The sequence below is a fragment of the Sciurus carolinensis genome, chromosome 3 (assembly GCF_902686445.1).
Source record: "Sciurus carolinensis chromosome 3, mSciCar1.2, whole genome shotgun sequence".
Lineage (NCBI taxonomy): Eukaryota > Metazoa > Chordata > Mammalia > Rodentia > Sciuridae > Sciurus > Sciurus carolinensis.
The window spans coordinates 61,757,661-61,775,777 of record NC_062215.1 but is presented as its reverse complement, the minus strand read 5'-3'; the positions used below and the strand labels follow the sequence as shown (position 1 = coordinate 61,775,777).

Genomic DNA, 18,117 nt, shown 5'->3' with positions numbered 1-18,117 from the left:
ACCTGGCTGCCTATTTGATATAAGTAACTGAGGAATGGCCTAACAGTATCCTCTCTAACTTCAGCAGGGAGCACCAGACCCAGAAGCATCAAAGCATAGGTGGACCAGGGGGCACCTCTGGATGATCTCTCCCCAGTCCCTGAAAAAAGGGTAGAGGAAAGGCAAACTCACAGTTTGGGTTACTGGCTCCATATGCAATCAGTAAGCAGGAGACAGCAAAACAGGCACTAAAACCAAATAGAAAGAGTATTTTTTTATTACTACATTACTGATTGTTATTATTATACATTGTTATCCTTTGTGGGTATTTACTATGTGTCATATTAGAGCACTTACAATCATTATTTAATATGATTTAACAATTCTGAGGGCTGGAGTGTAACCCAGTGGTAGAGCGTATCCTTAGCATAAACGGGGTCCTGGGTTCAATCCTTGGGGGAGTGGAGTGATTCTGAGAATAACTGGCCCCAATTTACTTAAGAGAAAAATAAATCTCATGCAAAAAAAAAAAAAAAACAAGAAAGAAAAACAAATTTTTCCAAAGTCCCCCCATCTTTTAAGAGGCTAAGCTGGGGGCTGGGAAGATAGCTCAGTCGGTAGAGTGCTTGCCTTGTAAGCACAAGGCCCTGGGTTCGATCCCCAGCACCCAAAAAAAAAAAAAAAAAAAAAAAAAAAAAAAGAGGCTAAGCTGGAATTGAAGCTCCAGAGCCAGATTTTATAAACACCACTGTCCTGCCCTTCCCATTCCTGGACCCCAGAGGGCCAATGCTCTGAAACAAGAGAGGATACAATTCATTCCTCAGGTTCCCGAGCCCCCTCAGTCAGGGTTGGACAGACCCCATTGGGCAGGGCACAGATGACAGATGACTGGCTGTGTCAGATTCCTTGTCACTTGACTCTATCCTGGCAGTCAATGCCTCTTCAGCCTCAACAAATACATGGAACTGTCTTGCACCCATTCCCTTCATGGTTATGGGCCTTTCCTACTGTAAACCAGTGCCCTACAAGGTGATCATTCCCAGTGACAACTGGGTTGGGGAGGACCCTGGCCTAATAGGACAAGCTAATACTGAACTAACCTGAGTCTGAGAGACTGGAGCTTTATACACTAAGGGCACATACTCTAGGGGGTGCACAAGGTGCACGAGGGTGCTAATCTATTGGGACCTTCATTTTCTGATTTTTAATTTCATTCATTTAAATTAATTAATTATATTTATTTTATTTTATTTATTTATTTATTTTTTTGGGGGTGCTGGGGATCGAACCCAGGGCCTTGTGCTCGCGAGGCAAGCACTCTACTGACTGAGCTATCTCCCCAGCCCCCTATTTTCTACTTTTTTTTGTTGTTGTTTGTTTGTTTGTTTGTTTGTTTTTGGTACTGGGGATCAAACTCAGGGCCTTGTGCTTGCGAGGCAAGCACTCTACCAGCTGAGCTATCTCCCCAGCCCTTTTCTATTTTTTATAGTGCCAGGATCACATGGTACCTTGCACATGTTGGGCAAGTGTTTTACCACTGAACTATACTCCCAGCACTTATAATTCTGTACATATATTTTAAAGCATATAAAACTAAGAATGGTATTATGTGGGCTGGGGCTACTGCTCAGTGGTAGAGGGCTTGTTTAGCATGTGTGAGGCCCAGGGTACAACCTCCAGCACCGCAACGATGACAAAAAGAATGATGCACGTGTATTACCATTTATAACTGATATGCTTATATTGGATTGACTTTCTTTTCTTTTTTTTTTTTTATTTTGTGGTGCTGGGGATTGAACACAGGGTCTTGGGCTTGCAAGGCAAGCACTCTACCAACTGAACTATATCCCCAGTCCATGAGGTGCTTATATTGGAGGTACATGCTCAAAATCTTTTTTTCTGAAAACAGTGTTCTCAATAACAAGCAGTTGCAGATCTTCCTAGGTAGGCCAGGGTTCTGTGCTTGCTTTATGCAGTACTGGCGCACTGTGAGAATCACAGTACCTAATGAATGATTCAGTGTCTCATGAGGTAGAATCCCGCTGTGGGAAGGCATTTAGGGAGTGCACACATCAGTGCATCTGACAGCAGGTTCCAGGATTCCATGGTGCACCTGACAGCACATTCCAGGATTCCCTACACAGGGAATGCAGCCCAGGACGTCCACCTGCCCACCCTCTTCCCTCGAGGAACCTGTACTGACCTGCCCAGCAGTCTGAGTTTCCTTGGACCATACTTGTCCATGATGATGCCCAGGGGCAGGGTGATGGCACTAAGCAGGAAGGAGCCCACAGTGAAGGCCAAATTTAGAATCTCGTCCTGAGCCTTGCAGCTGAGCCAGCCATTCATCCAGCTCACCTCCTCGTGCTCTGGCTCTGCAGTGCTCCCCACTGTGCCATTGGTGACATTTTCTGTGTAGGCAGAGGAAAGGAACATGACAAGGAATCCCAAAGTTCAGAGGAAAGTGTCATGGCAGGGATTCCAAAGATCAGAGGGGCAGGTGCACATTCAGTCACCCCAGTGGGAATATCAGAGCTAGCTCTGGGCCCCTGGAGGGCCCTAGAGAACCCACAGCAGGCCTGGACATCCATTTGGCCCAAGATCCCTAAAGCAATAACACAGAGGTTCTTAACTTTTGTAGGATTGTGAACCATTCAAAGAATCCAATAAAGAAAGCTATGTGGCCAGGGATTACATACCTGTAATCCCAGTGGCTCAGGGGGCTAAGGCAGGGGGATCTTGAGTTCAAAGCCAGCCTCAGCAACTTAGAGAGCCGTAAACAACCTAGCAAGACCCTGTCTCAAATTAAAAATAAAAAGGGCTGGAAATGGGCTCAGTGCTTAAGTGTCTCTAGGTTCAATCGCTGGTACAAAAAAAAAAAAAAAAGAGAGAGAGAGAGAGAGAAAGAGAAAAAAAAAGAAAAAGAAAAAGAAAACAAAATCTTGTCCACAGTTTCAGGGGCTTCGTGGATGGGTGTCTCTTAAGCAACCATGAACCCCAGTTAGGAGTCCCATTCAGAGTATCCTATGCTCTATGACAGCAGACCTGTGGGGCCCCCAGACTGACTAGAATCTTTTCACCAGCTTTGTCCAGCTGGTCTGGAGGCAGAGCCTAGACCACTGTGGAAGGACAAGCTTCCAGTCTCACTATAATGTCCTGGTTCCCCTCAATTAGCATGGAGAGACTGAGTGGGCCTCCTTGCCTCCTTTATTGGCAAGTACAATTGACTTCTCAAACATACAACTGGCCGTATGCCATCTTTTCCACATGAAAAAGCATCAACTACTACAAATACTTAAGTATAATAGCATCTACTTCTAGAGTTTTCAGGAAGATCAATGGGAAAGTACATATAAACTTTGGAAAGGGCTTTTTAATAGTCCACAGTTCTCTGTTTTCACTTGCTGAGGAATACTTCCTTCTTCTTTATATCACTGGAGTTACTGTACTACTGTCCCCCTTAACCACACCCAGATTCTGTTGGGTGCTCAGCCTCCGAGCCTGGTGTGTCAGTCACACCTGTGTCATAATTTCAGCCCTTAAGGACCCCCTCCAAAGTCCACCCAGCACCCAAACAACACACACAAAAAAAGAGGGAAAAGCGCTGCAGCAACTGAGGATGGAAAGAGAGCAAGCTGGGAATGCAGCTGAGGAACTCCTTGCCAGGACTGCTAGTCAAGAGATGCTGACTAACTCTGCAGAAGCAGGGGCAGCCTGATTAGATGTGAGCTTGGACTGGAGAGTCAAGGAAAGCCTCTCTCAGATAACGGCCTGCCTCCCAATTGCAGCCCTCTGGCGCCAGGGCTGTAAAGCTGAGGTCTGCAAAGGCTTGCCCAGGCCTCTTGGAGCTGCCCCAAGGTCACTGAAAAGAAAGCACTTGGGGATGATTCAAACCCCAGACAACCTCTGACCAATAAGCCCTGCTGGGGGCATGTTGAGATTATAGTGCCAGAACCTGGCTTCTGGGTTCCAGTTTTGATTCCTTTACTTCCTACTTGTATAACTTAGAGAAGTGATTTGATTTTATTTTATCTCAGTTTCCTTACCTGTAAAATGGCCATCATATAATAGTAGCATCTACCTCTAGAGTTTTCAGGAAGATCAATGAGAAAGTTCAGATGCCATTCTAGAGCTCACACAGGCATAGAAAGTGTTCATTAAATAACAACAAAAAGCTGGGTGCCATGGCACAAATCTGTAATCCCAGCAGTTGGGGTGTCTGAGGCAGGAGGATCTCGAGTTCAAAGACAGCCTCAGCAATTTAGTGAGGCCCTACACAACTCAGGGAGATCATGTCTCTAAATAAAATATTAATAACAGTGGGGACGTGACTCAGTGGTCAAGTGCCCCTGGGTTCAATCCCCAGTAAAAAAAAAAAAAAAAAAAAGTTGTTCTTATTCTTATTGGAGGCTCAGGGGGTAGGGGTAATGGTGCAACTGTCTGGTAGCAGAGCTGGTCACAGTGAGAGGAAACCACAATTCCATAACTGTATGTGTGGTGGCATGAATAGGCGTCTAATCTCCCACTGGGCTGTGAGCCCTGAGGGCAGGGACTGCTCTGATTACTCCTGGTCCCAGTACCTCACCAGGCCCTGGCCACAGTGGTTGTTTACTGAATGAATGAAAACAATGGAACGGGATCACAACAGTCAAAAGGATCAAGAGAGGAAAGGAAATAGGACGTGCAGAACCAAGTCAAAGATAGAGGGGATTTAGGGAGATTATAGCCACAAAGTTAACTGCCTGAAACCACAGAAACAAAACCTAACAAGCCAGATTCCTGCCCCTGCCACTTTTTCTCAGTTTTCTACAAGAGTTCACCACCCCGGCAGCCAAAATTCATGGCAAGGGTCCTCCGAGCCTGTTAAAATGTAGCCCAGGACAGTTTTATGTTGCTGGCTCCTGCACTTCAGGGCAGCTCCTGGAAAGGCTGAGTTGCTTCACAGGTGGGTACTGGTTTCAGGTGTCAGCTCTGCTAGCAGCAACAGGAACTGGATCTGCAGTGGAGGGAAAGGGCTGCCACACACAACCACTTCCAGCCCAATGTGCAGATATGAGCAAACCAGCATGGATGACAGAGTAGACGGTGGAGAGCACATTCCAGGGCCTGGATTGTCAGCCTGTGACACCTGATCATGGTCATGCATGGTCTGGAGCCAATTACTGCACTTGGAACATGGGAAATTTCAGGGCCTGACATCCATAGGATCTGCAGCTGAGGAAGCCATAGGGGAACAAGGAGCAGAGGGGCAGGGCATCACAGCCCATGAGGAGAGAAACTAGCCCCAAGCCCCAGTTCCCTCAGACAGGAGCCACAGCTGGATCCCTAAATCCATGACTTTTCTCATCAAGAGACAAGTGATGGGCCAGGCCAGGTAGAGCATACCTGTAATCCCAGCGGCTCAGGAGGCTGAGGCAGGAGTCACAAGTTCAAAACCAGCTTCAGCAAGTTAGCGAGTACCTAAGCAACTTAGTGAGATCCTGTCTAAAGATTTAAAAAAAAAAAAAAAAAATATGGCTGGGGACGTTGCTCAGTGGTTAAGTGCCCCTGGGTTCAATCCCTGTACAAAAAAGAGACAGGGGAGTGAGGGGTGCAAGAGATGGAAGATAAAATCCCAAGGCATTGGCTGGAGGTGTCTCTTTGTAGTGGGATACTTGCCTAGCATAAGCGAGACCCTGGGCTCAATCCCAGCACAACAACAACAACCAAAAGGTCCCAAGGCAGTCTGCCTGATGTTAGACGTGAGCACAGGAATAAAAGCATCCTAAATTGTTTATCAATCTGAACAGCTAGACAGGGGGCCCCCAAGGAGAGGGGCTGAGAGGAGGCAAGGGTATCTGTCCTTCCCTCTTTCATCCCAGAGCCACTACACAGAGGAACAGGGACCTACACTTTAGGCCACCAGCCTTCTTACCTTAAACAAATCTCTTCCAATGGCGCCACCTGACCCTCCGCCCCACTGCCTCTAGCAGTAAAGCCCAATCCCAGATGAGCCTGGCAGTTGGGGGACTGAGTGGCCTCTCTTGCCTGCCCAGGGAGCAAAGCAAGAGTATCCCTGCTGCTGGAGGGATTTAAACCTTCTGTGAGTCCAGGAGCTTTGTTGGCAGTAAACAGCCCACATAAATCATCTCAGCCCCAACAGATGCCCAAAACAATCACACTCAGGCTGCTCCTCTCCTGCTCCCACCTGGGCCATGGTGGGCCAGAAGTGAGACAAAGAGATAAGCACCCAGCAAGTGCCAAGTCCCAGGGTGTCCCAGCCTAGAGTTCAGCCCTCACCCAGCCCAGCCTGCTCCGTGCCTCACCTGCACCTGTTAATTGAACAGATGCCTCCTCAGTGGGTGGCCAGATTGGCCCAGCCCAGCTGAAGAAGGTGAACCAAGGAGACAGGCAGGCAGTTGGTGTGGCAGAGTGAGCCGACAACAGGACGAAGGCTGCTCAGAAGACCAGGGCCAAAGAGGAGAGAACAATGCCCTGCACTGTTGAGCCCAACTCAGGAGATTCACAAACAAAATCTTCAGAGAGAAAGCAGGGGAGGAAAGAGGGTGCTATGACCCTACTCAGGCTCCCCTGAGTCTCCCTGGGTCAAAGTGGTTCCTCCCACTTCTGCCCCAGGGAAACAAAGAAAGTGGCAAGCCTTTGGGACAGTTCCTCAGATGATGCTTGAGGGAGCCAAGGAGCTCCGGGCTAGAGGCTCCCTCTGAACTCCCAAAGTCAGCCTCTTCTCTGACTGGCTGCTTTCTAAGCCCCCTCTCCTCCAGCATGGGGACCCCTGGGCAGCCCTTTTGAGGGTACCTGCCCTGGGATCTCCTGTCTTCAATCTTTAGTCTATCCGGCAACAGGAAGCATCATCTCAGTCCAGCAGGAGAGATATGGGTGAGAGGTCAGCTCAGTCACAGAGCAAACAAGAGGCTGGACATTTAGTCAGAGGGCCGAACCCCCTTGGCATGGTCACAGCAGCAGCAGCCTCCTTCTGCAGAGTGCCTGTGTTCATGGGTATTCAATCCTTGGGTCATATAGTGCCTTTCCACTCTGACCCCATATCCCTTCCACACGACTATATGGGGAGTTTCAGCACAGGTCAGTCACTTGCAGAGGGTCTTGGGTGAGGTTGGACTTGAATCTAGGCTGTCAGAACCCAAAACTCCTGCTCTTAACTTTTGGCATATGCTAATGCTGATCTGCTGGGCTAAAGGCAGCCTGTATCTCAGAAGAAAATGCTGAAAGAATGGAGCTGCAAAAAGCCTGTCACACAGTGTCAGGGCAACACCAGGTGTCCCTCAATGTTGCCTAGTGAGGCCTGGTGGTGCACACCTGTAATCCCAGCTCCCTGGGAGGCTGAGACAAGGGGTTTGAGAGTCTGAGGTCAGTCTGGATAATTGTTCAAAATAAAAAAGTAGCTCAGTGGCAGAATGCCTGCCTAGCATGCATAAAACCTTTGGTTCAACAATCCACCCCCCCCTCAAAAAAATATATATATCTCCTAGTGAGAATGGGACTGCTCCATGACCCTACCAGGAGACTGCTGAAAGCCCAAGGCTTTTAATCCTTCATGGAATACCAAGAAGCCAGAGGCCAACAGATACAGGGGAGGGAAATTAGGTCATGAAATGAGAAGGAGGAAGGCTGGGCTGCTGCTAGCCAAGGGTGCTAGCTCTTCTCTGTGACACACCCTGAGGCTGTGTGCACCAGTCTTTAACCTCTTTTACTGGATTGTCTTAAAAATTCAAAATAAACTGGGGATGGGCTGGAGGTGGAGCCCAGTGGTACAGCTCTTGCCTGGCATGCATGAGGCCCTGGTTTCCACACTCAGTACTACAATAACAAACAAACAAACAGGTAGGAAAAAAGTAACAACAGTCACATACACAACAATAAAAGTGAAAGCTTGGCTGGGAGTAGCACATGCCTGGACTCTCAGTTATTCAGGAGGCTGACACAGGAGGATTGTAAGTTTGAGGCCAGCCTGGGCAACACAGTAAGACATTGCCTCAAAATAAAAAGTAAAGAGAGCTGGGGATGTAGCTCAGTAGTAGAATGCCCCTGAGCTCAATCCCCAGTAATACCCACAAAAATGCATACAAACATATCCGAGCAAGTGCAAGTTAGATTGTTGAAAGATGTCAACCACCGGCCTGTGAATATGGAAGGAGCTCAAAAAAACAGAGGGCCTTGAAAGAGCAGGGAACTGTTCTGTCCACATCTGCACCCCAACATGGCCCTGCTTCCCTGAGGGATAGCAGTCTTTCTGCCCTGTTCCCCACCACTACAGGCACAGCAACCATGTCGTCAAGAACACAGAACGGAGGTCTGCCTTCAGGTTTATGGCTAGGCTGTTACTTCCTCTAGCAGAAGCCATGAAGATTTCCACCTTCACAGCCTTCATCCGGCCCAACACCCAGCATGTAGCAAACCCTCTACAATTCATAAAAACCCCTAAGAAACACCCCTCCCCACCTCTATGGCTTCTTCCTGCCTTGAGAATAAAATCCAGTCTCCCCAAGTAACCTCCCAGGCCCTGCAAACTCTGGTCTCTTAGCCACCTCACTAGTCTGCTGTGCCAGCCTTCCTCTCCTTTCCTCCAGGGTGTGGTCTGCCCCAGGGCTCCCTGCCCTCTCCTCACCCTTCAGATTTCCTCTTTAACATCAGAGAGGCTTCCCACCCAATCACAACCAGATCCCCATCACTGGTTCCACTCCCAGCACCCTATGCTTCATGAAGTCTGGTTGCCATGATTTGCTCACTTTGTACCCCCAGTAAAGCACCTCAATAAAAGTTTACTAATGTGTGGTTGATGAAAAAGGAGACTGAACATCCATAGGTAGCTCCATCCCACTGAGCTGAACCTATTAAAGTGGGTCACTGATGAACAGAAAAAACAAAAAAAGAAGTCAAATGTATGTGGCTAGAGTGTCCACCTAGAGGCTAAAAGAACACAATCCTGGGAAAGCACCACTCTTCCCAGGCTGGGAACTCAAATGGTCTTTTGTCCACACCAGGGGTTCTAGGGAGGTATCCAGCTGCCAACACCTGATGGGTATTAGGCCAAGTTCACCCACTTCCTAGCCCCAGCTCCCCAACCCCATCCCTGTCACTTCTGATCTGGTGGGCAAGACAAAACAAGTTGAGGGACAAATGAGAAATACTCTGTGTCTTTCCTTCTCCCACCTCACCAAGCTGGAACCCAACACCATGTCTACAGCCAGATTCTGGCTGGAGTCCCAACTAGGGGTTCCAGGAACCTTTCAACAGGTTCAGGCAAATTTTCTTTAGAGAACAAACTCCAGATCAGTCGTGAAAGCAACAAAAAAGCTGAGAAATTTGCATCTCAATCATCTGTTTACTGATCAACTGTTCAAAAGTCTAATTCAATAAATTCAGTAAATGGCCTTCTCCACAATTCAGTCATCCACCAAGTTTGAAAATGTTAGGCCTGAGTGGAAACCTTAACCTTAACTTTGTCAGGCACTCCCAGTCAAGCGAAGCACAAGGGTTTCTGACTCTGAAAGGTCACAGGGACTCCAAGACTGAAGGAGCAAGGAGGCCAGGGAGATAAGTTGTGAGGAATCAGCAGGCTTCCCCCAGGAGGATGCTAGGTCAGCGGGTTTGCCAGATAATCAGAAAAACCAAAATCAGATGCAGGAGCAAAGAAACAGGATAAGAAGTTGATGTTCAACCCACGATCCTGACCCTTCACCTTCACTTTGGTTTGTAGGAATGACCTGTCAAGTCTCTCAAGGGCTTAAATACCAAGTCAGCACTGTGTTGGCACAATCTTTGGGACTCCTCCCACTGAAAGTAAAGAAGCAGCCAAGGTTGCAGGAGGAATGAAGTGACTAGTCCTATGCTGCCAATATCATAAAATAAACCAGTGAACAATCTGTGGAAAAAGCCCTAGAATCTGACCTTTCCCACACCATAGTGGGGTAAAAAATATGACTGCAACAGTCTCTGGTCTGGATGAGATACTAAAAGCTTTGTCAAGGGATGATAATTTTTGTGTGTGTTTTAAACCCTCTGTGTACCCTCAAAGAGAGGAAGAGCCAAACAGTCCAACCTGTTCCTTCCAGAAGAGTCATTAATCTCCTTACATCTCTAGGGCAAAACAGAAAGCTTGTTCAGAGAACAAGGTCTGACTCTCCCATCTCCCAAGATTTCTTGCTGATGTGGGGAAAGGCCTGCCAAGAACTCTTAGGCTATTAGGAAATATTTTTTGAGTGGCTAAAGGCTAAAGGTTGGTTATAAATGATATACTTTCTGCCCTCTTCCAGGCAGCCTCTGCATACCCTCCCTTTTTCTTGCCCTTAACCTCTCCTGTTAATTCTCCATGGACACTCAAGACACTCAGGAATATTCTAGACAGATCAGAGAAGGGAAACAGGGAGGATTCGACACAGGGTTACAGGCAGTGCAGGCTAGTCCAAATCTTTCTCTTTCTACTAAGAAGTCTAGAAACAAAAGATGCACTAGTGGCAATCCTGGTGCATGAATCTGGGCTATCTTCATCATCAAAAGAGGTTCAAGTACTGGAGAGAGACATTATGTGAGTTCAACTATTATGCATCACTGTTGGGAGCAGGAAGAAGGTAGAGGGAAGCGTTTCCTATCAAGGCTACCTAAGAAGGAAGGCAGAAATTGGGAGCTGCTTTGGCTGTACTGTTGGGTTGAACCTACTGACCTATAGCAATTAGGGTGAGAAAGTGTGACCTTAGAGGTGGGGGCAGGGAAAAGATTCCATGTAATGTAAGCATCCTCAGCCTGCCTTCTGCAACACCAATGGTGGGGCAAAGAGAAGCTAGCAAACCTAGCATCATTTCTATAAATGTCCCCCTTCCTCTTCCTCCCCATGGGGTTGGAAGGCCACTAAGATGTTCTCATAGCCCGTGGGAGGAAGTGGCCTTTGGAGAATCATAAAGCAGCAAAAATAGACAAGAAATTGTATCCGGCAAGCCCTTAGAAGATTCCATAATGGCCTGACTGGAAAAAAAAAAAAAAATCTAGATTCTAGATGAAACCTCCTTGGGGTGGAGGAGAAGCCACTTCCTCTCTCTCTCTCGCTGCACCCCAGCCCCTAAATCAGGAGTTCCTCTTTCTCACAACCAGGGAGCAACATGTTTACTGCAAGGCCAGCAATGTTCCAGGCACTAAGAGGACAGAAGTCCAGCAATGTTCCTAGCTGGTAGAATGAATTCCTGGATGTGAGAGTTTGGGGTTTATCGCAGTCTCTGGCATAGGCAAATAAGATTGGTCTGAGTCTCAGTTTATTCATCCACAAAACGGAGAAAACGATAATGATACGCACCCAACAGAGCTAGGTTAGGATCAAATGGGCTTTTTGATTCCCCGGAGGCGCTGAGCACAGAGGGGGCATTGCTGGTCAGGTCTTCACTACCATCCGCCCGCTCCCAAAGCCCCACTCCAGGAACCGTCCCCGGCCCAAGGCGTCCTTCTCACCTGGTTCAGTACATAGGTAGGAGTAGAAGCCCTCCGACTTGAGCATGATGAGCAGCGAGCCCCAGCCCAGGAGGACTGCCGAGAAGAGGAGGTTTTCCAACACGGCGGTGCAGGCCATCCACCAGCGGCGCCGATGGGCAGTGGCCAGGGTGGGCGCCATGGTGCGGCGCTGCGCGGCGGCCCGGCTCTGCAGCCACCTGCGTACAGACCTCGGCGTCAGCGCCGGCCCTGCCCAGCCCGTACGGCTGCCCCCGACCGCTGTCCCAGGGCGCGGAGATGGTCACTCCTCCGCTGCCCTAGCAGTAGGCGCCCGCGAGGAAGGAAGCAAGCTCCAGCCCTGTCCCGGACCTGGGCCACCCCCGAACCCGCGGCAGGTTGGTACCACTGCCCTCGGCTACTCTGGCCAGACAGAACGACTTCTTCCTCAGCTCACTCCGAGGTAAACTGAGGCATGGAGGCAGGAATGGACTAACTCATGCTCAAGGACGTGGAATTAGTCCTAACCCCCATTAGGACTGACATAGCTAGCCTGAGGGCCAGAAGGGGAGGAAGCTTGAGGTATGGCCACCTGGGTAGGGGCATACCTAAGCGCTGCCACTCCCAGGGACCCTGACAAGCTCCCGCCCGCCCGCACTCAAGACCCTTCCCCAGTTCAGTTTCTTTCAACCACAAGATCAGCGCACCGAACCCCGGAACGGCCCGCCCACGGAGCGCTCATTGGCCTAACCGCACAGGAACTGCCGCTCCATTGGTCACTGTCTAGGTCGCTAGGCGCTGCGGCCACGCGAACCCCGCATGGGAGAGGCGAAGCCGGTTTAAACCGGCGGCGCGAGCTAGCCGAAGAGCCTTCATCCTGACTGTTACCTCGGCAATCAGCCCGTTTCCATAGAAGCATACCCCGGTCCCTCCATCCCTAGCTCCCTCCCGTATTCGTCATCTATTCCCTGGCGGCTCCTGTATCCAGTTTCCTTCCTCTCATATTTACACATTTTCTAAGCCCTTTCTTGTGCAGCTCCTGGCCCCCACTCCCTGGCTTGGGACCCCGATCCCTGGGGTTCAGCTCACCCGGCTCCTACTGATGTGTATCGGGCCCGCCCGGCGCTTTTTCTGCCCTCTTTTATTCCAGCCCTTTTATTCCGACCCTAAGATGAAAACACTGCTGCCTGCTGATTGGCTGAGTGGGGGCTGGAAACAGGCGTTGACCAATCAGCATCCACCCGCCCGCCCCCCGGCAAGCAGAAGCCGGTTCCGGCCGGACTTGAAGACAAACAAGAGAGTTGGGGGGGTCGGGGGCAGCTGTGGGCCTTGTCTTGGCTCGGCTGTGTTGAGCTGGAGTCGCCGCCAGGTCGGGAACCCCCGGGAGATTGCTCCATCGCCTCTCCGGAGCCCCACCCGGAGCCCTGACCCTAGGCTGGGTCCCTGGCTAGGCGTTCCCGCGCTCGTCGGACTTCCCCAGCTGCATGGCAGTCAGCTCGACTCTCGCACTCTGTCTTCTGGTCCTCTAGGTAGTCTCCAGCTCCCCTGCGCCCTTAGGCATCACGCCCGGATGCTCTGACTTCGCGCAGGTCGTTTCACTCGCGAAGCCCGCCCCCCTGCCCGCCTCCCCGCCTTTGCCGCCTCAGTCGCCTCCGCCGCCTCCCCACGCAGCGCTGCCGTCCCGACATTCTCAGGCTTTGTGTTCTGGTTCCTCGCTCTCCTGCCCTGAGTGGTCTCCTTCCAGGTGCAGTCTGTGGGTCTCGGAACTTCGGACTCCTCTCCCCTGCTCTCCTATTCACCGGCTTCTTCCCCTTTCCTAGGTGCCATCTGCCGGGTCCATAATAGATATCTCTTGAGTGTCTTAAAGCAGGAGTTTAGTCTCATCTGTCCACTGTTAGGACGTTGTCTCCTCTGGTCCTCCGTTCAGACTCTGGACCTTGCATTCGAATTCCCGCTCTCTTCGATCCCCTAGGGGGCCTAACCCAGACCTGTCATTTTGATGCTCTCTACCCTTCCCAGTTCCGGAATGTCTCTTTCGGTAAGGTTCCTCTCAGCAGTGATGCTCTGGGCAAGACGAAGCTGCTAGTGTAAGTGTGACCTCAGAGAACGCACGGGGTCGCCAGGGATCCAGAATGCTTCGGCCTCCCGGAGCAGAAGAACCGAACCCTTCCCCGAGGAACTGCTGAATTCTAAAGGTTCAGCTGCTCGGCAGCATCTTCCTGACCAGAGGCACTAGCCTGACCTCGGAAGACCCTGTCTTCCCCAGAGTTCGTGTACTCCGGGAGCTGGCTCAACACCCCAGTGCTGTGGAGCCCCAGCAGCCTCCTGCTCCACTTTATCCAGTCCCAGTGCGCCCTCTGCTGCAGTGAACTGCCGCTGGCCTCCCTACAAGGACATTCTCTCCCCATCACAGTGCTGTTGCTGTTGTTTTGTGCCAGGAGGATCCTGGGTTACCTATTGGGTTACCCATCCTGTTGCTTCTCACTCAAGGTTTCAACCGCACCTGACAAATCACCAGTCCTTCACTCCTCTTCCTTGAGCCAACTGCCTGAGGACCCTCTCCAGGCCTCAAATATATCTTTTAATTCACTTTCCGTGGTTCGGGATGCGTCTCAGTGGTAGAGCACTTGCCTAGTGTACAGGAGGCCCTGGGTTTAATCCCGAGTACCACTAAAGTAATATTATTATTCACTTTCTCCCTCAAAACTGTGCCACCCCCGTACTCCCTTATATACGTAGATATGGTGAACCATCCTTTCAACAAATACGTTAGGTGCTTGCTATGACCACACCAGTATAGCCCATTTGTGTCCCTAGCATACTTCATTCATCCAGCCCCAGTCTCAACCTCTCAAATCCATACCCCACCCCATCCAGTGAACTGTGAGAAATGCAAATAGGACCTCTGCTAAAATTTTTCTGAATCTTAACATTTGTTCTGCAAAAGAAAGTTCAAGTTCAATTTGACCCACATGGGCTCCTCTCCACCAACCCATCTTTTTCTTATTTGGGGCTGTTGGACCTCCAGTCACTGTCAAATTGCTTGTAGTTCTTATACTACTATTCTCACCTCCACCTCTAGCCTTCACTATAGCCCCTTCTTGAACAACACCTCCTCTGGGAGGCCTTCCCTCACCACTCTGTAATACCCTTTTGCTATCTTTGTCCATTGCTGTGGTATTTTATAATTATTTATTCATCATTGTATTCCACTTTTCCCATAGACTAAAAACACTTTGGGGCAGTAATATGTATTATTCAACTCTCTATAACCAGCTCCTAATACTGAAGTAAGCACAAAGCAAACACACAATATGGGTTTGTGGAAGGAAAAATGCTGAAAAGGGGCTGAGACTGGGACTCACTGGTAGAGTGCTTGACTCACATGTGTGAGGTGCTGGGTTCGATCCTCAGCACCACATAAAAAAAAAAAAAAAAAGAAGAAGAAGAAGAAGAATAAACATGTTGTGTCCATCTATAATTTAAAAGATATTTTTTTTAAAAAAATGCTGAAAAGTTCAGATTCTATGACACCAGATCAAAGATGGGAAAATGATGGTAGGACCAATAATAATTACCTTTTATTGAGAGCTAAACATTTACTACATACTTTATAATCATTTGTTTCATTTAGTCCCCACAAACACACAAGGAGATGGGCATTATCTTCATTTTTCAGAAGAAAAACCAGAGGATTTAAGCAACTTTTCCAGAGCCACAAAGTGAATTGTTGAAGCTGGGACTTGAGCCCAGGTCTGAGTGAAATCTTTGTTTTGTTTTTTTGTCAGGAATACTAATGCCACAACACCAGCACTGTTGGCAAATCATAAAAGAAAGAATACCATTGGGAGTGTAGCTCAGTGGTAGGGGGCTTGCCTAGAATGTGCAAAGTCCTGGGTTTGCTACCCAGCACTGCAAAAAAAAAAAAAAAAAAACCTATCACAAACTGAGCAAAAAGCATGAACAATTCAATTCAAAATCGAACATAATCAGATTATCTATAGGAAAAATACAAATAGCAATTAAAGGTCTGAAGAGACCTCAACCTTAGAATGATCAAAGAAATTCAAATTGCAATGAGATTTTTTTTTTTCCAGTGCTAGGGATCAAACTCAAAGCCTTGTGTATGCTAAGCAAGCACTCTATCACTGAACCACATCCCCAAATGCAGACATACCATTTTTTAAAAAATATTTTTTGTTGTCAATGGACCTTTATTTTACCTTATTTTTTTATATGTGGTGCTGAGAATTGAACCCAGTGCCTCACACATACTAGGCAAGCACTCTACCACTGAGCTATGACCCTAGCCTGACATACCAGTTTTTGATGGTTAAAAAGTTTTGTTTTTTTTTTAATTTGTATAAGGACTTTAAGAACTTTAACATGTATTAGTTTATTCTATTTGTACTAATATAATGAGTTACCATTTTCAACCTAATCAGAATTACAGGGAAATGGACGCCTCTGTGTGTGTTTGGGGGGTGGGGGGTTGTGTGTGTCACTAGGGACTGAACCCAGGGACTTCTATATCGTTAGGCCAAACACTGTTGTTAATTTTATTTTGAGACAGGGTGTTACTGAGTTGCTAAGGCTGACCTCAAACTTGGAATCCTCCTGCCTCTGCCTCTGCCTCTGCCTCCCAAGTAGCTGGGATTACAGGTTTGTGCCACAACAGCTGACCATGCTTATCCCTTTAATTTGTGAGAGTACAAACCCATACAGCTTTTTTGGAGGACAAGCTGGAATAAGTACAGAAACTTCTAATTTTCTTACCCTATAACTCAACAGTTCCCTCCTATAAATCTGTTCTATAAAAAAATGTATACAAGTGCAATTAGAAATACAGATACATTTTATTTTATCAATTAGAAGCAACTCAACTGTCCATTGGCAGAGGAGATGGTTTAAAATAACCTGTGATATTTCCACATGATGGAATCCCACATGGTCATTTTTTATGAAAGGAGGTAGTTTTATAGTTACTGACAATGAAAGTTATTTGGAATATATTGCTCAGTGTAAAAGCAAATTGCAGGGCTCGGAGTGTAGCTCAATGATAGAGCACGTGCTTACTACTTACAAGGGCCCGGGTTCAGTGCCCCTGCCAACAGAAAGAGCAAGTTGCAAAATAGTATGCTTAGTAGGTTCTTTTGTTTTTAAAACATATTTACATGTGTACAAAAAAACCTGAAAGAGTGTGTCATCTGTAAGATTCTCTGCACACTGTAATAGAAAGGGACACCTCTTCCCCTCTTCCTTTCATCACTTTATTTGTTTGTTTGTTTATGTGGCACTAAGGATCAAACCCAGTGCCTCACTCATACTAGGCAAGCACTCTGCCACTGAGGTACAGCCTCAGCCCTCCCCACTTCTTTTCTGACTAGGTAATATAACATGTGAGCCAAGAATTCAAGCAAGACCAACAAGCACTCAGTGAAAAATAAGTCTGATCTCTCTTTTGTCCCCAGACTGCTTCTGGGGGAAAAGGGAAATCTGCATTTTACTTCATACATGTTTGTTATTTTATAGCTTTTATTTATTTTTAATTTTAAAATGAGGTCTCATTTTGTTGCCTAGGATGGTCTCAAACTTTCAGGACTACAGGCACCTGTCACTGCCCCAGCTAGCATTTTTTTATTTTTTAAGAAAGAACAAAATTACTTTTCATAATTTCTTTAATAACTATTTTATTTATTTTTTAATGTGGTGCTGAGGATTGAACCCAGTGCCTTACATGTGCTAGGTGAGCATTGTACCACTGAGTCACGACAGCTCCACCTTTCATAATTTTTTTAAAAAATTCAATCTAAGAGAAAAAAATGCTTACTGGGGAAAATTGGCAAATTATACAAAAGTTTAAGGAGAAAATGAATATCAACCATAATGTCATCTTCCAGAGAAATATATAATTTAATCTGATGCTTTTTCCTCAAATTTTTTTTTTTTTTTTTTTTTTTTGTACTGGGGATTGAGCCCATTGGTGCTCTACCACTGAACTACATCCTCAGCCCTTTTTATTTTTTATGTTGAAACAGAGTCTTGATAAGTTGCTTAGGTTCTTGCCAAATTGCCAAGGCTGGCCTTGAACTTGGTTTCCTTCTGCCTCAGCCTCTCACGTCACTAGGATTACAGGTATATATCACTATACCAAGTTCAAATCTTTTACTCTTTGTTTTTGTACCAGGGATTGAACCCAGAGGCACTTACCCACTGAACCACATCCCCAACCCTTTTTGTATTTTATTTAGAGACCAGGTCTCACTGAGTTGCTTAGAGCCTCGCCAAGTTGCTCAGCCTGGCTTTGAACTCTGATCCTCATGCCTCAGCCTCTGAGATGCTGGGATTACAGGCATGCACAATCTTTTACTCTTATGCACATATATCCTTTAAAAAAAAAATAGTTCATATCTGGGTGTGGTGGCACATGCCTGCAATCCCAGCAACTCAGATAACTGAGGCAGGAGGATCCTAAGTTCAAGGCCAGCCTCAGAAACTCAGACCTGTCGCAAAATAAAAAATAAAAAGGGTTGGGGATGTAGTTCAGTGGTAAAGTACCCCTGGGTTCAATCCCTACTACCACCAAAACAAACAAATTTTGTAAAACAGTCACTAAATACACAAAAAGGGAGAATTCTAAAAATCTATCTGGAGGCAAAAATAAATAAACTTTATAAAAAGAAAACAATGGGTCAGTCTGCTTGTTGA

At 47.4% G+C, this 18,117-nt stretch overlaps 1 protein-coding gene across 3 annotated transcripts in view; it reads right to left on the bottom strand.

Annotated features, from left to right (window-relative positions):
* Slc43a2 (solute carrier family 43 member 2) overlaps positions 1-12,986 on the bottom strand; it is a 45,638-nt gene extending 32,652 nt beyond the window's left edge. The window contains exons 1-4 of one of the 3 annotated variants that reach the window (XM_047545074.1): positions 12,499-12,986; positions 11,434-11,630; positions 2,183-2,390; positions 172-227 (exon numbers count right to left, since the gene is read on the bottom strand). In XM_047545074.1, coding sequence (XP_047401030.1) covers positions 172-227; positions 2,183-2,390; positions 11,434-11,593 — 424 coding nt within the window. In that variant the 5' untranslated portion in view covers positions 11,594-11,630; positions 12,499-12,986. Of the gene's footprint in view, positions 1-171; positions 228-2,182; positions 2,391-11,433; positions 11,631-12,017; positions 12,094-12,498 lie in introns of those variants that run through there. The other 2 variants (XM_047545076.1, XM_047545075.1) reach the window with 2 other exon arrangements.
* Positions 12,987-18,117: the final 5,131 nt, after the last annotated feature.